The sequence below is a fragment of the Ipomoea nil genome, unplaced genomic scaffold (assembly GCF_001879475.1).
Source record: "Ipomoea nil cultivar Tokyo-kokei standard unplaced genomic scaffold, Asagao_1.1 scaffold1407, whole genome shotgun sequence".
In the NCBI taxonomy this organism is placed as follows: Eukaryota; Viridiplantae; Streptophyta; class Magnoliopsida; order Solanales; family Convolvulaceae; genus Ipomoea; species Ipomoea nil.
The window spans coordinates 6,319,189-6,343,247 of record NW_017617835.1 but is presented as its reverse complement, the minus strand read 5'-3'; the positions used below and the strand labels follow the sequence as shown (position 1 = coordinate 6,343,247).

At 35.8% G+C, this 24,059-nt stretch overlaps 5 protein-coding genes and 1 long non-coding RNA gene across 8 annotated transcripts; 4 read left to right on the top strand and 2 right to left on the bottom strand.

The window, feature by feature from the left end:
* Positions 1 to 984: 984 nt before the first annotated feature.
* Positions 985 to 3,554, bottom strand: LOC109186320 (traB domain-containing protein). 2 transcript variants are annotated; one of them, XM_019336255.1, is made up of 7 exons: positions 2,866 to 3,554; positions 2,481 to 2,590; positions 2,272 to 2,360; positions 2,045 to 2,119; positions 1,821 to 1,931; positions 1,620 to 1,718; positions 985 to 1,329 (listed from the first exon to the last, which is right to left on the bottom strand). In XM_019336255.1, the coding sequence occupies exons 1-7, from the start codon at positions 3,336 to 3,338 to the stop codon at positions 1,063 to 1,065; spliced, it is 1,224 nt and encodes a 407-aa protein (XP_019191800.1). In that variant the 5' UTR covers positions 3,339 to 3,554; the 3' UTR covers positions 985 to 1,062. The 2 variants fall into 2 exon arrangements, with proteins under 2 accessions (XP_019191800.1, XP_019191801.1); XM_019336256.1 differs by having other exon boundaries at positions 1,620 to 1,715; positions 2,866 to 3,553.
* LOC109186329 lies at positions 1,846 to 10,371 on the top strand. The gene is made up of 3 exons (XR_002055123.1): positions 1,846 to 1,857; positions 7,637 to 7,640; positions 10,124 to 10,371. It is a non-coding gene; the product is annotated as an uncharacterized LOC109186329 (long non-coding RNA).
* LOC109186326 (ethylene-responsive transcription factor ERF027) lies at positions 4,402 to 5,560 on the top strand. Its single transcript, XM_019336265.1, has one exon. The coding sequence runs from the start codon at positions 4,449 to 4,451 to the stop codon at positions 5,133 to 5,135; it is 687 nt and encodes a 228-aa protein (XP_019191810.1). The 5' UTR covers positions 4,402 to 4,448; the 3' UTR covers positions 5,136 to 5,560.
* On the top strand, positions 9,175 to 12,516 carry LOC109186327 (dehydration-responsive element-binding protein 1A-like). Of its 2 annotated transcripts, XM_019336267.1 has the most exons (3): positions 9,175 to 10,066; positions 11,550 to 11,555; positions 12,497 to 12,516. In XM_019336267.1, the coding sequence occupies exon 1, from the start codon at positions 9,286 to 9,288 to the stop codon at positions 10,063 to 10,065; it is 780 nt and encodes a 259-aa protein (XP_019191812.1). In that variant the 5' UTR covers positions 9,175 to 9,285; the 3' UTR covers position 10,066; positions 11,550 to 11,555; positions 12,497 to 12,516. The 2 variants fall into 2 exon arrangements, with proteins under 2 accessions (XP_019191812.1, XP_019191811.1); XM_019336266.1 differs by lacking the exons at positions 11,550 to 11,555; positions 12,497 to 12,516 and adding an exon at positions 10,110 to 10,355 and having other exon boundaries at positions 9,175 to 10,064.
* On the bottom strand, positions 10,816 to 14,092 carry LOC109186322 (post-GPI attachment to proteins factor 3-like). The gene is made up of 5 exons (XM_019336258.1): positions 13,767 to 14,092; positions 12,685 to 12,946; positions 12,378 to 12,574; positions 11,418 to 11,605; positions 10,816 to 11,268 (listed from the first exon to the last, which is right to left on the bottom strand). The coding sequence occupies exons 1-5, from the start codon at positions 13,859 to 13,861 to the stop codon at positions 10,982 to 10,984; spliced, it is 1,029 nt and encodes a 342-aa protein (XP_019191803.1). The 5' UTR covers positions 13,862 to 14,092; the 3' UTR covers positions 10,816 to 10,981.
* Positions 14,093 to 17,729: 3,637 nt separating this feature from the next.
* LOC109186316 (ABC transporter B family member 28) lies at positions 17,730 to 24,031 on the top strand. The gene is made up of 16 exons (XM_019336247.1): positions 17,730 to 18,327; positions 18,679 to 18,866; positions 19,210 to 19,233; positions 19,496 to 19,597; positions 19,865 to 19,955; positions 20,292 to 20,392; positions 20,509 to 20,559; positions 20,662 to 20,790; positions 21,313 to 21,375; positions 21,945 to 22,221; positions 22,315 to 22,463; positions 22,537 to 22,626; positions 23,194 to 23,328; positions 23,405 to 23,461; positions 23,555 to 23,611; positions 23,694 to 24,031. Exons 1-16 carry the CDS (start codon positions 17,931 to 17,933, stop codon positions 23,928 to 23,930), a joined length of 2,148 nt encoding a protein of 715 aa, XP_019191792.1. The 5' UTR covers positions 17,730 to 17,930; the 3' UTR covers positions 23,931 to 24,031.
* The last annotated feature ends 28 nt before the right edge of the window (positions 24,032 to 24,059 follow it).

The following is a 24,059-nucleotide window of genomic DNA, read 5'->3' as shown; positions in this document are numbered from 1 at the left end:
TTAAAATATAGGAGTAGTTTGATTTATTATGCCAACTAAATCACTAAAACATGTTACTTATCTAGAAACATACTCTGTATAAAATATGTATCATCAATCAAGGTTATATCTATTATTTTTTCCCCTTTTTTGTATGCTTATATATTTTCTTTATATATTGTACATTTCATTTTATTTGGCAAAATTATCCTTATTGTATTTTTGTTAGTTAGACAAAACAATTATTACATGCACCAACAATTATCATATATTTGTCCTATTCTTTAATTATCATGTTATTAAAATTAGCATATAACAATTAATTTTGATTGTAGATTATATTTTAATTAAATATTTAAAATACAAAATGATAGTTACTATGGCAAGGTGCATAAAATATCCGTATATGCACTATACACTACTGTACATATACATAAGTAATATATATGACCGCACGTAAACACATATATTATGAATAAATGATAAGTAACACATAATATATATTCGCATATATAAACGTATAGTTTACATGTTTGATTAGTACAAAATTGTTTAAATATTTTACAGATTTTATTTATATTCGATCATGAAAATTACACAACGTATCGCACAAAATCATTAAAATAATGAGCCCACAATATTACAAGTTAAATGCAAAATGTAATTATATACGGAGTATCATATATATTGTGCATGTTTTAATTTGTATATAAATTAAAATAAAAATCTTTGGAAAATAAGAAAATCAAATCTTGACACACGATCTTTTGTAAACAAGCAAAAATAGTATCATATATAACATTAATTGTTTTTCCGTAAGTAAAGATATGACGTATATTAAGGAAGAGATTATCCGATTTACGTAAAACACATCCGCTCGATGAGGGGCTGCACCAGATCATAGATTTGGGTGATCCTTGATTTCGCCCACAGATAATCAGAAAATTTAATCCACAGATTTGTTATGTTATTTTTATTTAAAATAATAATAAATTCCCAACGCAATTATATATAAATCTTCTATATTATATAAATATAATCAGAATCCAATCAGATTTGTTGAGGGGATCGGAAAAAAAAAAACTAGAATTTAAGGTTGAAGTGGTGAAAGAAGAACCATAATATGATAGCAATTACAGTGTCTCTGAACAAGTTGTTGAAAATGGTATTAAGCCAGGCGTATTGGTTGTTGGGTGCAGTGCGGAGGCCAACGAGGTCGCGAAAGCGCAGGTTGCCTTGGTCAGACATAAGTGAATATATGACCCCGTTCATGTGCCCATTGCCTATCACTCCCACCACCTTCTTACTCCCATTCACTGCTTTGCTCCTCTTCAGGGACCAAGCAAGATACTGCATGCATGCGTGTATATATATGTAACAACAATTATACTATATTATTAAAGATGGTTGGGCGGGTATTCAAAAAAAAAAAAAAAAAAAATGATTGGGCGGAGGCCGGTAAAGGCCCAAATGTACTAAGGGGAATTATATTATTAGGTGATTTGATTATTACTAGCTATAGCTTTTGACGTGGTAGTAAGTGTTTGATTCGAATAATTAGTATCAAAGCTTTCTAGAGATGATCCATAAAAGCCACTTACGTGATTTGTTAAAAATATATAATACAATAATATACTTACTGTATCACGCTCGTGTATGAGGGGCTGCAGGAGTGAGGGATATGAGAAGCTTAACTGCTCATAAAGCTGGAAGGTGTTGTTCTTGGAGCTCCGTTCCTCCTGCCATGCATTGGGGGGGAGGAAGCTAATTAATTAAGCAAGAAAAGAGAATTATTATATTAATTAATTAGCTAGTACATATATATATATATAGTAATTAACCTGCAGAGTTTTGATGTCGAGATCAGAGGATGAAGATGTTATTCCACGGACAACAGAGGAAACCAATCCAAATTTCTCTTTCAACTTCAATGAATTCCATGCACGTTCAAGCTGATCCATTACCGAACACAAGAAACCTAACAATTATTAATTAATTGCATGTACAGTAGTTATATTAAGTAATTAATTAAAAAATAGGGAGTGCATTGCAGGAATGAACATACTGTAATCTCTATGGGTCGATCTCCCAATACTATTTGAGCACCAATTTCCTCAGAAACCTTTCGAGCAGCACGAAACTACATACATTATATTATGCAATCAAACTTAGCTTGCCGCCCATTAGATGCTTAGCTTGGTTCAGATCCACAAATTAATTAATTAATTATATTAAATTAAGCACCTACATTTATACAGTTTTAATTTATTGAGTATATATATTTTAATTTACCTCATCACCAAAGGGACGATTAACATGTGATGAGAGTTTTGAGGAGAAAAATGCCAACAAGAGACGCAATGCTAGAGCAGTCTGCCCCCCTGCATAGACACACATACACTTTTTGCTTTAATTTAATTTGAAGATCAATGCAACATAATAATAGCAATATATAAGAGCAAATTAAAAATGAACATACATACATTCTTTAATTTACATACCCAAGTTTATGCTACGACCAACAGTGCCAAAGAACCCATTCCCACTTATAGAAAACATGTTTGATTTCAAGGGCTGCTCATTAACATCACCAGTGTACATGATCCCGGCTCTGAAAATCAACTCTGCAACAAGTGAAGTTAAGCCATATATAGATATATATCATTCAATATAATTCTCAGCTGCTTTCCTTTTCCTAATTAATAATCATTATATTATATTATATTAGATTAGTCTCTGTGTGTGTGTGTGTTTGAATCAACAACAAGTTAATTCCCTCAGCTCTTAAAAAACATTCAATTCAACAGACATCAAAATGAATTATAAGATCGAATTGACAGGCAGGCAATTAAATGAAAACACTGGATATATATATAGCTAGCTTGCCTGCTTCTGCAGAGCTCCACAACAACATTATCAGGCCTAACAGCACGAATAACCCTCTCAACATCAACCGCGGAATCCTGAGAAGTGTGTGTTGTTCCAATCAGCCAAATTGTGTCAGGCTCCACAAACTCAGTGCGCCAAGGTGGAACCGCCCCATACTGCCTCTTGCTGATCACAACCAAGCTTCCATTATCAGCCAAGTCTAGCAACTCAGGTTGAGTTTCAGCTATGGCGGCCCGAGAATCGCCCAGAATTTGGGTTCTGAAGTCGAAGTCAGGCGGTGGAGGGGATATTATTATTGAACTCGAAACTCCACAGCCGCAGGACAGCTTGTTGGTTCTGAATTGAGCCAGGTTGGGGACATGATGATGATGGGGTTTGAATTGATTTTTTTTAAAATTTCTGAAGGAAACCCAGAATGAAGAAGAAGAAGAAGAAGAAGAAGAAGAAGAAGTAATAAGGAACAGCTTCATGTTCAGACCTCAGATTCAGATAGATAATTCTGGGCGGGCGGGATGAAAGAACAAGTCTTTGAGAGTAGGTGCAGTGGTGATTTCTAACCATCAAGAACCAGTGGCTGTTGTGTGTGGATGTGGCCTGTGGGCTCGTTGCTTGTGAATTCTAAGATGCCAACGTTGCTTGGTTTTCACGTGTGGCTTTGAATTGGAGTCATCATGATCGATCCAGTACACCAAAAATATCTGTGTGGCATTAAATTTATGACAAATTATTAAATTAAAGCAACGTATAGTAACGTCCATGCATCTCTTGACCAAATCAAATTCAGTGTCCAATAATGATGATGCATTACTTTCACAGATCAAATGATATATCAATTAAGGTGTGACCAAATTAGCACTATGACTGTTTCATCCATCAACTATACATATATGGCTAGACTAGATACATGTATAATATACACAAACTTTTAAAAGGTTTGATTCTCCTGTCACTCAATTTTGTTGGAAATCAAAATTAAAAAAAAAAAAAAAAGTGTTTAGATTGCATTTATTTATTTATGTTTTAATATCTTAAAACTAGAATCAAAATTTCATTCTTTGAGTCTGTAAATTGTTTGTGTTTCATATTATAAATTAATATCTTATTTTATTTTCACTATGTTTGAGGGAGACTTATAGAATGATAAAGCGGACCATGTCTTTAAGTATCCACGTCGTGTCCAACCATTCAAGATTGAGACAGTTGAAGCGTTAGTTTGTTATTTAGAGTGAAATGCATAGCAATTATTTAAATAGGTAGCTAGGTAGGTGATTAAGACGGAGGAGAGGGGAGGGGAGGGACCTACTAAGTACTATACAGGAAAGAAAAGTATCAAAGGACAGCTAATGTGCAGCTTTACGCCAATTTACGTGTGGGCACTGGGCAGAGTCATGCCAAATACGGAAATACTACAAAAAGACATGTACTATGTGGTTTTTATTATAGGCCCACGTAAGAGCCGGCGAACCCCCCACGCTTTCTCCCCCTTCCCCTCCTCTCTGTCTTGTCCTGTATGTATGTGCTTTTCTTTTTTACCATACCATTTTAAAGCCCCCGGACATTATGCTCACTTCAAGCATGCAATGGCTGATCCGTTTAATTATTACAACAACAAGAACGTTAACGTTCCCCCAAACCCCACCCCTTCTCTACAAATTCCTGATCCATTATCCCACCATACTGCTACTGCTACTGCATTTCAAGACCAGCCTTCACCTTCTGGAGGCCGTGGTTCGCCGCGGAGGCACCATCTTTACCGGGGAATCAGGTGGAGGAACGGGAAATGGGTGTCTGAAATCCGTGAGCCCAAGAAAACCTCGCGGATATGGCTCGGCACCTACCTCACTCCAGAAATGGCGGCTGCAGCCTACGACGTCGCTGCTCTCGCGCTCAAAGGCCCTGATGCCCCGCTCAACTTCCCCGACTCCGTTGTCTCCTACCCAGTTCCCAGCTCTCACGCTGCGGCGGATATCGCCGCTGCGGCTGCCAGAGCTGCCGCCTCTAGAGCACCAGCAGCTCCGTCAAGTACTGGCCATGGCGGCAGTAGCAGCAGTGAACTGGCGGCCGGGGCTTCGTCAACAGTAGTGCCAAAGAAGGAGGAGGAAGAGTTCGTGGATGAGGAGGCGCTGTTTGACATGCCGAACCTGATGGTGGACATGGCTGGAGGCATGATGGTAAGCCCGCCGAGGATGAAGCCCTTGTCGCCGCCACATGGTGACGACGACTCACCAGACTACTGTGCTGCAGATACTCTCTGGAGCTACCCTTAATCATAATATAATATTCCAAATAAGCTAATTAAGTGCCAAGGCTTATCGATTAGTTTCGATTGTTTCCAGCCGCTGCATATCTATATCTATATATATAAGTGCATGTGCTCAGTTTATGTAGGTATCCTTCCACTTATAGCTTCACTACATCGTATAGTATTAAATATGATGTGAAGCTGTTTCATGTTTTTGCTTCAGATCAATATGGTCATGATGGGAAGATCAGATTTGAAGCAGCTTAGTCAATTTAATATTATATTGTGTTTAATTTTAATTTTGTATGTATGAGCTGATGAGGTTACGTTACGTTGTAGCCCAGGCCAGCAATGCCCAGCATCATATCATATCATATCATATATATGAGATCGAGTTTGGGTTCTTCAAAGCTATGCTATGAATGAGAACTTTTAGTTCCTTAATTTTTATGATTATCTTTCTATTTTAGTTATCAATTTTAAAAATTTATTCCTAACTATTGTCACATACACTACAAAATTTATTCCTTCTTTTCCTTTAGTTTTAACAATTTCACCCAAATGCAGTGAAATGTGAAAATAAAAATAAAAAATGTAATTTTTCACCTTAGCTTGGCATATCTTGTAAAGGTAAATTATATAATGTCATATATAAAAATATTGTACTGCTAAGATGGTTAGTGATGGAGATATATTCAATGATTTTCTTACATTTTGTAAACAACTAAATATACACAACTTTGGAAATTGCTTGGTCCTCGACTGTAACAGATTAAGGTGAATGGCTGAAGAGCCCGGAGGATTATATATGGAGTATGGAGGTCTCTATATTTAGGGATTTTGATGAGTTCTTGCCAAAATATAAATTTTGAAACTTGTTAAGTTATTCTAAATTGCTTTCATATTCATGTTTTAGGAATTGTTTAGCCCAGTTTTGATAAGCTTGATTTTAGGAATTCATTTCTCTGGATAAAAAACGGATCTAAACTTTCAATAAAACTCAATGCAGTTATACACAAGTCTCTGATCTTACCGTTCTGTTACTTCATCCATGAATGATTATGTTAGTCTGCCGTCAACTACCAGTTAGTAGTAAAATTAACCATAACAATATTAAATTGTATTAAACAAACAAAATCAACCCATGTTTGTTTGATAAAAACAGACAGCCCGGGCGGCCAGGGAATATAAATAATACATTTAGACATATAAATATATATGATGAAGGATGGGATTCATAATTGCAGTCGCATGATTTAGATTGCATTCTGTTAGAGCATAATCAGTCATGATTAGGGTTGATCGAGGAGACTTTATGTAATGGACATTCCATTTCTGAATGGTATTTGTAAGTGGTGGGAATTGACCACTTTGAGCGACAAAATCTAATGTAGATATGTGGTTAATTAGTATATGCAGTACTAATGTACCTCTGCTCTGCGTTTTGCGAATTCCAAATATGCAAATGTGGTCCTCCCTAACCAAAAGTAGATAGTAGTATAAACTAATCCAACCCTCGCAATCAAGCTTAGCTTTGAAAAATATTAAATTATATGTATAGGATGAACGATGAGTTGGGTCTGTAATGAACATGTCTCCTTTTGGGAATACAAACACCAATCCATTATTGCCTTCTACTTTTTTACCTGCTTTTGTAGTTTCATTATCCCAACCCCAAAACAGCAAATTTCTCACAATTCAACATAGGTATCAAGGATTCCCTTTACCTAGCTGTCTTTTAATTTGTTTTCCCAATAGGAAATTGTTTCTATTAAATTGCATTTTAATTTCTATTATTATATAAAATTGAAGTGCCGGCATTCTTTTCCAATCCGGCCAATTACTGTGGCCTGGTAGGGAAAAGTTCAAGTAATCATACCAGGCCATATAAAGAGCTATATATATATATATATATATATATATATATATATATATATATATATATTATATACACACACACTTAGTCTTTTCTCATACAAAGTAAAAAAAAAAAATCAAAATATCTTTAAAAAGTACTCAAAAAATAGAATGTTGTTATCTTCTTTGAGAATAAAGAAGAACATGTCCATTATATGCCCTTTCTCTGACTACCAGTTTTGAATCCAGACTAAATATGGAAATCAAATCCCTCGAATTGGGGATTCTAATTACTAGTTAGATTTCTATGACATAAGAAAGACAATCTTCAAAATAATAAGCAAAACATTTTCCTAAAAATTGACTCAGGAATCTTTCATATATACTTCTCATAAATGTGTCTCCAAATTTCGTATCACATCGAGTTTAAATTGAGAACAAATATTACCACTTAGGTTGTCCTCAACCCAGCCAAGGGAGCACTTGCTAAATAATGTGACTAATTTTTTTTTATTTTTTATTTTATGTATATGTGAATAACAAATTTGCTAATGACAGCTTTTGCTGTCATTTGGCAGCAAAGTTGCTACGCCTGACTTTTTTTTATTAGTTATTTTATTATTATAATATGAAAGTGAGACCACTTTTAAAAGTGATATAGTATTCCAGGGATGTAGAGAAAATAGTGAAGAAAAATTACAAATTTGATGATGTGGAAGTGAGACACATTTTTTAAAGTGAAAGAGTATTGCACAGATAAAGATATCCTTATATCTAACACATCAATATATATGGGTAATAATTGATTTTAGAAAAAGTAATATAGTATTGTCACAAATTTGGTACAATATGACAAGGTGATACTGAGATTTGTGAATCTCCAGGCTTCCGTACAGGTGTACTAGGTGGTAGTAGGTACCTAAGTGATGAAAGGGACAAAGGAGTAAAGATTTGGTGGTTCCATGACAAGATTTGGGCGGGGCATGGGATTAAGCCATTAGGCATGCATGTGGCTCACGCGTTTCCGTGGAAAAACCACCAGCGTTTTACTGCTTCCAACCAATCATCCATCATTCCTAATAATGTTGGCGGTTGTAAAACTAACATCTCGCCTAACTGTCAACCGCGTCTATCATCTCCATCTCCGATCCTCCAATTAACTGTCACCTCACCTCGCTCCACAATCCTTATTCTGTCCTTTCTTCCATATATCCATCTCCGATGATCCTTATTCTATACTATTATATATGTTTGCTGTACTCTATGTATTGTTGATTATATTTTAAAGAAAATTAATACGGAGTATAAGATATAAAAAGAAATATTATTTATATTATGAAGAAATAATGTCTACCTTTTATTTATTTACATCCAATTTTTTTATGAATTTGAGATCGAGCGAATCAGAGCATACTGTTGAAGTATTTCGATCCCATCATCTATCTTGGTTCGTAATAATTAATCTTCAAATAATAAATATAGTTCGCAACAAGAATTTCATCAAATATCGATGATGGAAGTAAAAAAGTAGTACGCCTTGCAATAGAACAATATAATCCTTAAATTAATCTTATTAAAAAAATAGCGAGTATTAATTAGTATAAAAAGGTATTTATAGAAAATAATATTTTTATTACATATATCAAACTAGGGAATTAAAATTAATTTAAAAAAAAAATTGATAGTACAGTGGAAGTGAAGAGGGACTGAGTATACTGTAACGTGTGTGCATGGCGGAAAAGTCATAGTATCTTACTCGTAGTTATGGAAATATATAAAGTACGGAAGATAGTCAGTACAGTTGGGTTAGCTGACCTTTGACTTGATATATTCAGCAAGTGAAGGTCCTTGGAATCCCCCGTAAAGAAGGGGGCGGGCCCCATTCATGAAGTGAAAGCACACGTGTCGGGTACACAACTTACGACCTATGCAACACCTTTTCATTGTTGTCTCTTTCAGTAGCGTGACCCAAATCCAGTTGGCAGTTTGAATGACCCCACCACGTACAGCTGGCTATTCACTTCCATCATATTTTCCTTATTTACTTCAATTCCCAGTTCCTTCCTCCAGCCTGTCTCCTTATAACACTCCGTGTTTTTTTAGCGTCTCCAACGTAAGCTTATCACCTTACACTTATCAAATTAAACACTGTACTCTCCCCATACATATATATATATATATATATATAACTCCCATTTTAGTGTGATAATTAGTTCATACACACTCCATCTCTATTGATTACTTTACTAAGTACCGCCGTCGTTTAAGTACCTACTACTTCGATCTACTAGTCTCCATCACTCAAGATTGATCTATATATGGATATGGATATAGTTGGGAATTATTATTCTGGGAATTTTCTAAGTGCTGTCGCTGCGGCGTCGAGTTTTTGGTCGCCGGAAATGGGTGGAGCAGTGTCTTCGCCGCTGTCGTCTTCTGATACTGGAAGTTGCAGCAGCGCTGCTATGAAAGCGAATTTCTCGGATGAAGAGGTGCTGTTGGCTTCTAATAATCCGAAGAAACGCGCTGGGAGGAAGAAGTTCCGGGAGACTCGACACCCGGTGTACCGGGGAGTGAGGAGGAGGAACTCCGGGAAGTGGGTGTGTGAGGTGAGGGAGCCCAACAAGAAGTCCAGGATATGGCTGGGAACTTTCCCCACGGCTGAAATGGCGGCTAGAGCTCATGACGTGGCCGCCATCGCTCTCAGAGGCCGCTCCGCTTGTCTCAACTTCGCCGACTCGGCTTGGAGACTTCCCATCCCGGCGTCCGCCGACCCAAAGGACATCCAGAAAGCTGCTGCGGAGGCGGCGGAGGCATTCCGTCCGGTGGCAGCAGCAAACCAAAACGAACGGATTATTATTGTAGAAGCTGAAGAAGAAGAAGAAGAAGAGTGCAACAGTAGTAGGCAAGAGGAACAAGTGACGACCACCACCGAAAACGTGTTCTTCATGGACGAGGATGCGCTTTTCGATATGCCCGGATTGCTTGCTGACATGGCTGAAGCCCTGATGCTACCTCCACCTCAATGCGCAGTAGTGGACCGTACCAATGACGTGGAGCTTGATGCTGACGTGTCACTCTGGTCTTACTCCATTTAAATAAATTCTCCCATTCCGTCGTGGTTCCTACGTATTTATTTGCCAAATGCAAAATTAGGATGTATGTGAGTTGAATGTCGTCCATTGTCCACTCCACCTACTAGTCTCTAGACTCTAGTTATATGAACAGGAGGGATGCCTGCCTTTCAACAAAAGAAAAGCGTCCATTCCTATTCTATTCTATGTAGGATTAGCTACTACCCGTACTTCATTTTTTGAGGTTGTACGGCTTCATTGTAAAATATCCGATACCAAGGCTTGAATGAATTACATCCAAACTCTTTCCTCAACTTCACTTCTGGATTTTACTCCACGTGAGTTTGAACCTTGACGACAGCCGTGTGGAAATTATATTCAAAGTGGATAACTCCCTTATGTGCATCAGCATTTGACCCTATCTGCTGAATCATTGAATCACCGTAATTTACATTTTCCCAAATGCCCTATCGGATTGGAGTGTAGAAGGAATCACCTTGATTTACATTCTTCTAACTGCTCTATCGGGTCAGGATTTAAGAGGCCCTTAGAGTTGGAAATTCAACATTTTGGGTGAAGTTCACTTGTGTTTCAACCCCCAACACCACCCCCCCAAAAAAAACAATGTAATTAAAAGAGAAAGTAGATCCTTTCAAAAAAAAAAAAAAAAAAAAGTAGAAACGTATGAATTTGACTTTTTGAATTACAGAACCATTATATTTTGCAACACAAACAATGCATCTAATAGCCCTACACCTATGGAATTAAAACATAGAACAAAGAAACCCGCATGGAGTGAGCACCCAGGCAAATCATGCGAGAAAAAACAACCCCAAAAGAAAAAATGAGGAAGACAGTCTGCTGATACTGTAACAAAGACCCAATACAAAGGTGATCCAGTTTGATACGATCATCATCACAACAGTTTGGCAGATCCATCCTACTTTGCCTTCTTACTCAGACTAGTTGTCCTGAATTCACTGTCATCCCTTACAAAACTCCAAAACAAGTAGGTGAGAGGAATGCAGGTGGCATGCCAAACAGCATGGGCATCCACGTATCCCCAGTATGGAGCAAAGTCGAATACTTCAACAACGGTGGCAACAACTCCCCCAATCACCACCACCCACAGCTTCCACCGTGATGGATGACGACTAACCCCTGCCCATACACCCCATATTGTAAGCTTCGCCATCACCATACCAAAACACACCTTCCGGTTCAAACCTGCACCACATTTTTTCAATTACAAAATAAGCAATCAACTCAACTAAACCTTTAGCCCCAATCTGAGTCTGAAGAAAGCGACTTAGTAAGGTGGCCCTGACAATGTTGAAAGCAAAGGAAGATGAGAGCTGAGTGAGAGTCAGTCGTACCATAATCAAATTGATAGAAGTTAAGATACAAGATATGGGTTGTCACAAATGCAATAATTGGAGAAGCAACCATTACTCTGGGCGCCTCATCTCGCACATTGAAAGTTCGCAATATAGCCAAGATAACAGAAAACCCAAGTAAAGCCACGGCAGAAGAATGGTCTAGTCTCTCAGTCAAATCCACATCTCTGCAAAAAATTTCACAACATCAAGACAAGGAAAATGAGAAATTAGAAATCAAACCATTTGTCACATATAAAGTGGATTGGAATATAATGATATACCACAATAAAATTATATATATAATTGATGCTGGTGATGTGAGGCAATGTAAGGCTCAAGGATACTTGAACACAAACACTCATAACTGAAGTTGCATTTTAACAGAATAAAACAAGGATAATGTCATTCCAATCAGGCACCAATAGAATTGATGTGTCCCACACATTAGTCTTGAGGGATTAAGGCGGGGGGGTGGTGTCGGTCCTGGATCAATTTCTAAAGTTTGGGTAAAATCTTCACTCTTAAACTAGTTTTTGCGGTTAAGTTAGAGTTCATGTCCTTTGGGTTGGCCAAGCTAAGGAGATTCCCCTACTGTTTTTTGGTCCACTGCGTACCTGCCCTAGTGGGTTCACATCAAGGACTCTTCCCCAACATCTTTAGAGCAAGTGAGCAACATGTATTGGTAGTCGCAAAATTGTTGGACTAATTATTAGTCTTTATTTTACTTCAGCTGAAATTATGTAAATGAAACAAACAAACTGCATGTACATGTTTTATCTGTAGATTCACTGTTCAATATAAAGGTCATAAAAGAGCACGAGTCACAAACAAAAGATGAACATTACTCAATTTTAAGACAAACACAAGCAGAGTTTCAGGCATTTTATAGGAGTATCCATTAAATAAAATTTAAGGCAAAAAAAAAAAAAAAAAACCATACGCACACTTATCACTCACCTGCTATGAAAAACAGCACTCCAAAACCAAGAGTTCATTGATAAAATAGCATAGATGTGCCACAGGCCAGTGTACTCATAATATGGTTTTCTATTCGGCCTGAATGGCAGCTTATAATTAATTAGAATGAAGAAGGATACCCAGCCATGGAATTGTATAGCAAGATTGAGAGCAGAGAGAGCCACAGAAACAGGTTCCTGAATATATATAAACAAAATATAGTTAAGGTGTGCCAACAATACAAGACTCCAAAATTTTGACAGAATTAAGTAGGAAAATGAGTGATCTGCTTCTCTAGCATGAAAACCTGAATTCCGTAAACACGTTGAAATGGCCATTTTCCATGATACTTGACAGGCTTGAGCCCAAGTTTTTGTCTCTCTTCCTCCCTGGCCAGCATACAATGATATCGACAATCACTGAGACAATCCCACTGTTTCCACTTTAAATAAAGTGGTTCTTGCAAATACCACGGACCATCAATGGGATTCCCACCAGATGAAAAATTACAATGCTGAAAGCATTTAACCCCTACACATCCACTCTTCTCACATTGCTGAACACAAACTCTGTCAAAGCAGCAATTTGGTGAATGCAATAGCACAAGTCAGAAGACATATCACAAGAAAATGCAGCTACAAATAACAACAAAGCTGCATTCAAGAACATACATTAGCTTCTGTTTTACTGAAGTTGATAAAACCACTGGCATGGGTTATATTTAGCAGAATGACATTCTCAATCTCAAGATCATAAAAAAAGATTTAAAGAAAAGTTCACCTGACTTATAATCCCCCTATTACTTAGTATAAAAGCACACATTTTTCAAAAGTTCAGTTTACCCCTACATCGTGCATATTATTTTCAAGCAAATTTACTTATTAAAAGTAAAAACAAGCACACTGTTAATTTTATTTTTGGCAGTAGATTCAACCTTCAATGCACTAATGACTACATTTCTAAATTATGGAACTTGAACTTGAACTTGCACAGCATACAAAGTTCAGTTACACTAAGAGTTTCCCAACTGTGCAAGAACTCTCTTAGATACTTGTCCTTTTTCCCATTCAACGTTTTCCATGCTAAACTGTTACTGCAGCAATGGACTTGTTTGCAACATCTCTTTTTGGAAATCAGTGTATAAGGAGTATATACTCCAAGATTGTGCATTGACATTAAGTTCCAAATAAAGCACTGATTCTTATTGGTCCTAATTTGTTTAAGGCTTCTGAATTGTGAAACACCATCAACATCAGTTCATAGTTGAGCTAAATTGTACTACATTCATCACCAGATGAGAACAAAAATACACTAAACAGATTTAATTAAGTTAATCAGTAAAAAAATGGAGCGAGAAGGCGAGAAAAAGAAAATCAAAGCTGAACTGACTTGTAAATCGGATCGGCATCTCCATCGCTGGCGTTGAGAACTGCAAAAATCGAAGAAAAAAGAGCGAAGAGCAGAACCAAACGACGCGGTGCCATAGGTGCGAGCACTGTACAGGAGGCAGATGGAGAAGAAAGTCAAAAGGCTAAAATTTCGAGCGCTTTCTACAGTGTCAACGGAGAAAAAAGGCGAAATCTCGCTATGGCATCATTGACTGATGAGCTTCCATTGAAATATAAAGAGAGAGTGTGCAGATTGGTGAGTTCGGCGGATATGAAATCGATAGAAGACGTGAGCGCGACGAAGGGTTGGGTTGGGGGTTGGGGGTTGGGGGTTGGGGGTTGGGTGGGTGTTTGTGATGAGTGGCAGCGGTGAGGTGAGCAGAAGACCAGAATCTCGTGAACAGTAGGTTCAATGGCTACTCACAAGCAGACACGTGGGGGATTTGATGCTTACAGCTTTTACGGAGACACCTCCTTTTATCTAGGTTTTTTCCCACGATTATAATAATAATAATAATTATTATTATTATTATTATAAGGAAGAAGTGTCAAATAGGCCCATGTACTATTGTCAAGTGCTCAATTTCCACCATGAACTAAATTAAACGCTAATTAACCACACTTACCTACTAAATTTATTCAATTAGCTTTTTTTGCAGGTAATTGACTTGTTTTTGCAGGTTACCAAATAGTTATTAAAAAAATAATTTCAAAATAATATAAAAATTATTAAAAAAATAATTTTAAAAAAAAAATACAGCCACCGGCTGTCCTCGCCGGACAACCACAGCTGTCTTTGAAATGGCAGCCACCGGCTGTCCGGCGAGGACAGCCGGTGGCTGTATTCTTTTTTTATTTTATTTTATTTTATTTTATTTATTTTAATAATTAAATAGGTAACTTGTTATTAACCTATAAAAAAAAGCTAATTGAACAAATTTAACTCGTAGATAGACTTATTCGACACTTAATTTAGTTCGTGGTGAAAATTGAGCACTTCGCAGTAGTAGATGGGCTTATTTGACACTTATGCCTTATAATAATAATAATAATAATAATAATAATAATAATAATAATAATAATTATTATTATTATTATTATTATTATTATTATTATTATTATTTATTATTATACACAATAATTACTACTACTAATAATTATTATACATACATAAGGGTGTTTGGCAATTAGCTAATAGCTGATTGAGTTAGTTGATACCTTATAACTGATTGTGTTAGCTGATTTGTTTAACTGGTTGTATCAGCGGATTATAGAAAAGTGTTTGATAAATTAGCTGTTTACTTTTAGTTGATTAGATGTAAAATGACCTATAAGGGCATTATACGAATTTCTTAATTCTTTTAAATTACTTTATAAAAGTTATTATTATTATTATTATTATTATTATTATTATTATTATTATTATTATTATTATTATTATTATTATTATTATATTGCAACTTGAAGAGAAAACACTAATTTTGAACTATAAATTGAAGTGAAGCCACTAATTTTGAGCTGCGAATTGAAAAGTGAATTAAGGGATAAGGTTGAAGGATTAGGAATTAAGAGATAAATTTGCCTTTTACGCATCAGCCGTTTAGAAACGTTGCAGTAACCAGCGTTTTAAATTTTGGATGATTGAGCGAATAAGCTAAGGCCAATCAGCCATTTACCAAACACTCAAAAACAGCTTATTAACCGATCAATCGGCTATTCTTGGTCAAATCAGTTATTTTTTGACTGATAAGCCAATAACCAAACACCCCCAAGAATATATGATGTAAATTTCAAACATGAGTATATTAATTAAAGAGTCACATTGGTGTAAGATCGTCTCAAATTTTTATTCGTGAGATATGTCGAATTGGTTTGGGTCAATATGAAAAAAGTAATACATATGCAAAAAAAAAAAAGAAAAAATTATTTTATTTTTCATCAAAATTATTACGTTTTTCATTATACGTAATATTGACAAATGTTTGTTACTTATAAGGAAAAAATGTACGGAATAATACTTTTGAGAAAAAATGTAATATTTTTAATTAAAATGTAAAAGTATTACATTTTTATTCAAAAGTATTACAATTTCTCATATAAGTAATAAACATTTTATTTCTTATTAGTATTACATTTTTATCTTGACTCGACCCGTCTTACGAACAGTAATCTATGAGCTAGTCTCACTTCGAATTAATCATAAACACATAGGATCTCGCCCTTAGAATCACTGCGGAGGTAACATACATGCTACCTCCACACTGCCATCCCCTAAATTCTAAACATTTCTAGTAAACTCAAAGTTATGTAAAAATGGTGGAATGGAGTACTGTGAGAGGGTATACTCACACCATATATCATCTCAATGAGTTGAATAGTAAGTGGTTAATCACAATAATGTATAGTGTTTTGAAGCTAGTTCAACTAAATATATGTGACTCGTGTGATAATAACCAAATACATAAAATGACAATAAAATTGTAATGAAAGATCAAGCAAAAATTAAACATCAATAGTAAAAAGTAAAGGATTGGAATGGACCATTAAGTGTATATGGTATAGTGTATCATTGATTATAGCTCATGTAATGCATTGACAATGGAACTAGGGAGATGCTACTAGGTGCCAACGCCACTCTCGTGGCCGTTGGACTCTCAATTAGCTTCAAGTCCACTCTCATGGTGACTCGATGCCATTGAAGCCATTTATAAAACATGCGGTGTTCACATCTTCTTTCATCCCATTTTCTCAAAAGGTGAGTTGGATTAGTGAGGGGTATGACTATGGTATTGCTCAATCTATTATCATAGTGATAAAACCTTTTCATGTACCTCTTGCATAATTTGATCACAACCCTACAAGAGTCAATACAAATAATCAAGTTCACAACTAGAGTCATCATCAAGTCATTGCACTAGCTCATAGCTCAATTCAATCACATAGAATAAATCACAAAAGGTCATATGACTTAATATAATCCCTAATTGAATCTATATAAGCATGGGTTGAAATTAAAGACATTTGCAACAACAATTGGAAGCAATAAAATACAAAGAAAACAACAATAAAGATTTAGCTTGGATTAAGAACTATGGAAATGAAATCTTGAAATTACAAGATGAAATATGAAATTGTTCTTCAAAGATTGATTGATTATATTACACAAATAAAATATTTGGAGAGGTTTTCTTCCCAAGAAAACCGTAAGAGTGTGGAGAATGAAAAGTTCTCTAAAAATAACCGCATATGGTTATTTATACTCCTCAAATCGCGCTAAAAATATCATTTAAAAAGGATGTTGGGCCTGTGGTTACAATTGAGTTCACGCCGTAACCTCGACTGTGACCACCCACTATGTGCAACAATTATGATTTCTAGACAATTTTCACATTGCAGACATTCGAATTAGCCTTTGTGGTCTTCAAAGAAGTTGTAGCCCTTTGAGTTGCCATTCCAATGACACTTGAATCACATCATTTGAACACTCATAGCTTGAGATCATTTTGATGTAGCCATGGTTTCTATACCATTTTGATGTAAAAGTATTACGTTTTCTTTTATAAGTACAACCTTACTTACAAAAAAAAATATATAATATTTTTAATGAAAAAAGTAATACTTTTACATCAAAATATAAAAATATTACATTTTTATTTATAAATAACAAGTATTTTACTCATATTTTGTATTACATTTAGATATTGACCTATTTCAATCTGACCCGTCTTATATAAGTGTGACTATATATAAATATCTTATTATTCTTGTAGTAAAAGAGTTTCAAATTCAAAGAATACTTATACAAATTATCATATCATATCACCTCGAGTACGTAAGTGTGATAGAGATTTATATTCTTCATCCCTATTTCATTCTAATATTAAAATACCAATAATTCGATTCCAAAAAGGCCTAAGGTGTATGCTAGGATCTTATACAAAATAGTTCAAGAACGATCCTTATTATTATTTTTTTGGATACGACGAAAATTAGATTGGATAGAGCGCAGACTATTACTCGTTTCCTCCTTCACTTACGCAATATTGAAATGAAAAGTGAAAAAAGCAGCAATTAAATACCCAAACATTTCACAACTTCTTCTTCTTCTTCTTCCACACTCCACGCTTCGCTGTCTCGATTGCTTTTACTTGCATTCCACAAACACATGGCTGCCGCTGCCGCCGCCTCCTTCACTCTTCCCTTCCGCCACTTTACGCCGCCAAAACACCGCCGACAGCCCCCCTTGCTTGGGGCGCATCTAAATCATTACTCGCGCTTTCGCATTTCATCGCTAGCCTCACGGCGTGTACTAGCTCGTTGCCAGAAGCCGAAGCGCTTCGTCATATCCTCGGCTTATGCCGGCCCCGCTATTGACGCTTTTGTATCCGAAAACGAGCTTAAATTCGAAGATTCCGGCGATAATTTTGTTGCCCAGCCGATTGAAGTGATCAATTGGGGACTATTATGGAGGCTTCTGTCTGACCACAAGGTGCAGCTTGCCGCTTCTGTTCTCACCCTCATTGGCTGCACTACCTGCACTCTCACTATGCCTCTACTCTCTGGTACTCTCATTCAATAAAATGACTCCACCGTTTAATCTTCGCGTTTCATATCTAGTATAATCTTATACGGTTAACACAATTATTCGTTTAAGGTAGCATTGTAAGCCGTATTTAAATATCTTTGCACTGTATGAACACATAAACTCTGCTTGCTTTTGTATTCGATTGCTTCGGAGTCCTCCTAACAGTCTTCACTCATTCTATAAGCTTAGTTTGTCAGTTTCAATCAACTTGTGGATTTCTGACGTTGTAGTACTTACAACTCCATATCTTATTTATACGTTGTTTATTAATGGCTTATATGAGATATAAGCTACTGATCCTAACTATTGGTTAGGAGTGTCAATGCAGGGAGATTTTTTGAAGTACTTATAGGGGCGAGACCTGAGCCTCTGTGGAAAGTGCTCGGTAGAGTGGCTGTTATGTACTCATTGGAGCCAATTTTCACTGTGATTTTTGTTGTAAACATGAATGCCATGTGGGAAAAGGTCATGTCCAGTTTAAGAGCGCAAATATTTCAAAGAGTATTGATTCAGAAGGTTACTTATTCTCTCCTCATTTTGCTTAACTATTCTTGCCATCCTACCTTTTCTTGATTATCTTCATGAACTTTAATGTGACAAAGCCCCTATTGATTTCTTGTTGGAGCATTTGCTATTATCTATTACTCACGATCCAGAGACTTCAAATCATGCTCCTGCCATCTAACCTACTTCTAAATCTAAGATTTATACGTAGTCTTATTGTTTTCTAACAAAAACTTGACTGCACGAAGGTTCTTTCTCCCTTCTATATTAACAGTCTAGAAAATTTATTGTGTAATAGTACAACTGAATGCCCTCTAATTAAGGTTTTTGATGCATTGCTTAATTTTTTTGGCAGGTTGAGTTCTTTGACCGCTACAAGGTATGTTTATTTTTGTACTTGTTGTCTTGTTCAATAATGACGTGACAAGGTCAAATTAATGGATCTGTTGTGCTACAGTGCTACTTTAATATTTTAGAATTTTGGCCTGTACTTGCAATGTTTCAAAATTCAAATCTTTCTCTACATAATAATGTTATCAACGTAGGCTTAAAAACAAATCAGACACTATCAATTTCCAAGCTAGGTTGCCTTTCTTTTTCCTTTGCAGGTAGTGATAACATTAGTGGCATGTTCCTTGCAGGTTGGTGAACTAACAGCATTATTGACATCTGATTTGGGCTCGTTGAAGAATATCGTGAGTGAAAATGTTTCCAGGGATCGTGGTTTTAGGGCATTGTCTGAGGCAAGCTACTATTCTAAACAAAAGTGAGCTTTTATAATTTGTTTTTATTCTTTCCTCTCCCCCCTGACTGAGATTCTGCTAAGTAAGCTTTGAGCCAGATCTCATCTTTCCCAAACTTTGATGTTTGAAACCATATTTCCCTGTTCGGTAGGAAATTAATAGCAAAGCATGGCATACAAAATCTGCTGACCATTTACATTTCCTTTCTATGATGACAATATAAATTGATTGTTCATTATCCAACTGCGCCTTTGTCTTTTATTGCAGATTATTGGAACACTGTGTTTATTGTTTGCCCTATCTCCCCAACTGGCACCAATTTTGGGCGTACTGATGCTTAGTGTGTCAGTTTTAGTTGGTAAACAATTTCTTGAAGAGATTAATAAGTATTAACAGCATTTGCACTCTATAATATATCACAGGTGCAGTGTTTGTGTGACTTGATGGACATGAGATATGGTTTCATTTTATAGTTGACAGATGATCAGTTTCTGTTATTTAGTTTTCGACTGTTGTCTGGTTTGTGTGTATAAGTTTGTAATTATCTTGTGAAAAGGTTAAAAATTGAGATTGTGACCTCACATTGAAAAGGCAAGGGAGAGGAAACATAAATCATTTAGATTTTATAGGTTTTCTGCAATTCATTGTTAGTTTATCTATCTTTCCTTGCCACCAACTGTTATTTACATTTCAGCGCTATACAAGAGGTCAACCGTGAATGTTTTCAAATCTCATGGTTTGGTCCAAGCTTCAATTGCTGATTGTGTAACTGAGACACTTTCTGCTATTCGCACTGTAAGTTCTTGACATTTAGTCCTATTTTGAAGCCTCCATATATTTTTAGCTAGTTCATTGAAGTTCACTGTTCTTTTGAATCCACTGGTTTATACTAATTAAATGTAATTTTGCAGGTACGATCATTTGGTGGAGAAAAGCGTCAAATGTCAGTCTTTGGACGGCAGGTAGAGCTAAGTCAGCTAACCATTGCTGTTACGAGTCTAGATTCTTAGGAATTGATAGAAAGCCATTGTGGCATTCTCATGCACTTCTTAATTTATTGGCAGGTTCTTGAGTATGAGGACAGTGGCATCAAGCTTGGGATTTTCAAATCTGTAAATGAGTCTGTAACTAGGATTGCAGTTTATGTCTCTTTGATGGCCTTATATTGTCTTGGAGGGAGCAAAGTAAAAGCTGTAAGCATGCTGATCTTGTGAACCCTATACGATAAATTACTTTAATAGCTTTCTCTTATTTGCTCAACGGTGGTTTTTTAAAATCAAAGGTTATTGAGCTTAGATGCATCAGTTAGAATGAATGATATGCCTGGAGAGAAGGCGGTAAACTGAAACTCAGTTGGATATAAGTTATTAAGATTTAGTATGATACCTCTATTGCATAAGGTGGACTTATATCTTATTACGACTGAATAGACACATAGAAGTCATGTCACAATTCCCAACTAGATTGGGATTAACAAAATAGAAAAATAACAAAAAAATAATAAAAAAAGACCAGATTGAGGTTATTGGGTTAATGTTTAGTTGAATAGAGTTAAGGAGTGTTGAGCTCAATCCTCCAAAATATATTATTGCAGATAACATTTTTGTCATGCAGGCTGTAATAATTCTTGGATTTGATTCCTTGTAGCCATGGATTTTATTTTATTTTATTTTATTGGTTTAAATTAATTGTTTGAGATGTTCACATTGAATTAGGGCGAACTATCTGTGGGAACTGTGGCTTCTTTTATTGGATACACGTTTACCTTGACTTTTGCAGTAAGTGTATTTATGTTTCTCTTTCTGCTGTATCTTACATTCACTAGTTGGTATACATATATCTAATCTAAAAACATAATAAGCTTCAATCCAGGTTATACCCTTGGTTTATGTCCATGTCCATGTTTTCCGTTAACTTTTTTTGTACCTTGTGCTATAAAAGTTGTACTACATAATTTTTTGGACAAAAATATCCCTGTTGTTATAACTTCTGTTATCTTTCCACATTATTATTACCATGTACATGCATACACAATATTTTTTTCTTACATCCTTCAATGGTAAGTTTGAATTCATTTAGGTTTTAATTAAAATGTTACCATAGTTATATTTAGTAAATTATCATTTCTATAATTTTTACCTGAATAATATTAATATGAATTATATATATATATATATATACACACACACACACACACACACACACTATTATTTTTAAAAAATTAATATAACTAAGATTTTAATATTTAATTTTAATATTGGGCATATATTTTTTGCGCATCGCGCATATAAAATACTAGTATTATGTATATTTATCAATGTTTTTATTTATATATTAAATTTTCTAGGTTCAAGGGCTTGTCAATACCTTTGGAGATCTTCGTGTGGCTTTTGCCTCTGTGGATAGAATCAATTCTGTGTTGTCTGGAGCTGAAATTGATGAAGCCCTTGCTTATGCCTTACACAAGGACATGAAACAGAAGAATGCACATGATAAAAATTTTAGACTATTTGTGGATAATGGTTCTGATGGCATGCGGTCTACAAATTTGGGATACATGTCATCCTTGAAATCTGGTAGTAATGTGCGAAGCCTTGCACAGTCTGGTGATATTTGTCTTGAAGGTGAGTACTTATGCTGGACCTTGCTCCCTTTTACTGGTTTCATAGTACAGAGAGCATATCAAACTCTAAATCCTATATATGTTTGTTGTGCAGATGTACATTTTTCTTATCCAGTGAGGCCTGATGTAGAAATCCTTAGTGGTCTGAATTTGACCCTAAAATGTGGGACAGTTACTGCCCTAGTGGGCCCCAGTGGCGCTGGGAAAAGTACTGTAGTACAGCTACTAGCACGTTTCTATGAGGTATTCTTGTTGTGTAATTGAAAACCTTTCCTTTTTGCTTTCAGTGGAAGTTTAATGTATTCTTATTGTGCAGCCAACCAAGGGTCGCATTACTGTTGCAGGAGAAGATTTGCGAACATTTGATAAGAGTGAATGGGCACGTGCTGTGTCTCTAGTGAATCAAGTATATTCATTCTCCTATATTACTTAATAATAATGTCACTTTTACCTTTAATATATGAACTTTGTACTTGCACTTTAATGCATAACCTTCTTCTGTTTGCACTTAACTATGTGAACTCTTAATATTACTTGCATTTCACCCATTTCACTCCACAAATAACCAGAAAATAGCATGTGTCTGAATGTGCATCTTATAGGTATATTTTTGTCATTTGAACAATTTTCAAAACCTAAAACCAGACACACCTATTCTCCCTCTTCCCTGTGCTTTTTTATTCTCTATAGTTTTCTTTTATTTATTTTTTCTTCATATTTCAATTCAAGAATAGTACATCATTATCAAGTGCACATATTAGGGTCCAGGGATGTCTTTTTTAAAAAATAATAATTTTATTACTCTTCACCCAAAATGAGCAACATGCAGACAATTTTTAGAGTAGATGTAGTTAGGTGCAAACAGAAGAAGTTTATACGTTAAATTACAAATGGCTTAAAAGTTTAAATGTATTGAACAGAAAAACTCATGAGTAGAATTATTATTTTCTGATATACGAACATTCTCTTACAGGAACCTGTTCTTTTCTCGGTATCTGTTGGGGAGAATATTGCATATGGTCTCCCAGATAAGGATGTATCCAAGGATGATGTGATAAAGGCAGCAAAAGCTGCAAATGCTCATGAATTCATAGTTTCATTGCCACAGGTTTGTAACACCTGAAAATATGCTCTTAACCTTTTTCTTCTACTTGATGACTTTGATGTTCATGTTCTCTCCATAGGGTTACGATACATTGGTTGGTGAGCGTGGGGGATTGTTAAGTGGTGGACAGAGGCAGGTATTAACACGGTGTTGTTTTTTGGGTAGATATATTTGTGTCACAACTCACAAATAGAGTCCTCTTGCGTAACTGCATATTCTGTTTTTTCAGAGGATTGCCATTGCCAGAGCTTTGCTCAAGGATGCCCCAATCCTAATTCTTGATGAGGTATGTATGCTTCTAGGCAGAGCAGCATAGTCGATTATTCATTCCATTCCAATGGATTTTGAATGGAGTGAGTTGATTGCAGGCCACTAGTGCATTGGATACTGTTAGTGAGCGTCTAGTCCAGGATGCGTTGAACCAGTTAATGAAGGGAAGAACAACATTAGTGATTGCTCATAGATTGAGCACTGTTCAGAATGCAGATGTGATTGCTGTTTGTTGTGATGGAAAGATTGCAGAGCTGGGGACACATTTTGAGTTGTTGGAAAGGAAGGGTCAATATGCTTCTCTCGTCGCCTCTCAGAGACTTGCTTTCGACTGATTTTATTTTATTTTTATAATCGCATATATCATGTGACAACTGAACTTATATAACTGCCACTGCACTTATAGATTAACTATAAAATATAAAAAGATTGGAAGGAAAAAACAACATTCGACATCTGAGACA

What these genes read in the sequence shown, in the direction of transcription:
- LOC109186316 (XM_019336247.1), top strand. Translation starts at nt 17,931, where the DNA reads ATGGCTGCCGCTGCCGCCGCCTCCTTCACTCTTCCCTTCCGCCACTTT. An exon ending in CACTTTCTGCTATTCGCACT is followed by an intron (nt 20,393 to 20,508) that starts GTAAGTTCTTGA and finishes GTAATTTTGCAG; the next exon opens with GTACGATCATTTGGTGGAGA. An exon ending in CGTTTACCTTGACTTTTGCA is followed by an intron (nt 21,376 to 21,944) that starts GTAAGTGTATTT and finishes TAAATTTTCTAG; the next exon opens with GTTCAAGGGCTTGTCAATAC.
- LOC109186322 (XM_019336258.1), bottom strand. Translation starts at nt 13,861, where the DNA reads ATGGCACCGCGTCGTTTGGTTCTGCTCTTCGCTCTTTTTTCTTCGATT. An exon ending in AGTGCTGTTTTTCATAGCAG is followed by an intron (nt 11,606 to 12,377) that starts GTGAGTGATAAG and finishes AATTTTTTGCAG; the next exon opens with AGATGTGGATTTGACTGAGA. An exon ending in CTTCTATCAATTTGATTATG is followed by an intron (nt 11,269 to 11,417) that starts GTACGACTGACT and finishes AATGTGGTGCAG; the next exon opens with GTTTGAACCGGAAGGTGTGT.
- LOC109186326 (XM_019336265.1), top strand. Translation starts at nt 4,449, where the DNA reads ATGGCTGATCCGTTTAATTATTACAACAACAAGAACGTTAACGTTCCC.
- LOC109186327 (XM_019336267.1), top strand. Translation starts at nt 9,286, where the DNA reads ATGGATATGGATATAGTTGGGAATTATTATTCTGGGAATTTTCTAAGT.
- LOC109186320 (XM_019336255.1), bottom strand. Translation starts at nt 3,338, where the DNA reads ATGAAGCTGTTCCTTATTACTTCTTCTTCTTCTTCTTCTTCTTCTTCT. An exon ending in ATCGACCCATAGAGATTACA is followed by an intron (nt 1,932 to 2,044) that starts GTATGTTCATTC and finishes GTAATGGATCAG; the next exon opens with CTTGAACGTGCATGGAATTC. An exon ending in TCGACATCAAAACTCTGCAG is followed by an intron (nt 1,719 to 1,820) that starts GTTAATTACTAT and finishes AATGCATGGCAG; the next exon opens with GAGGAACGGAGCTCCAAGAA.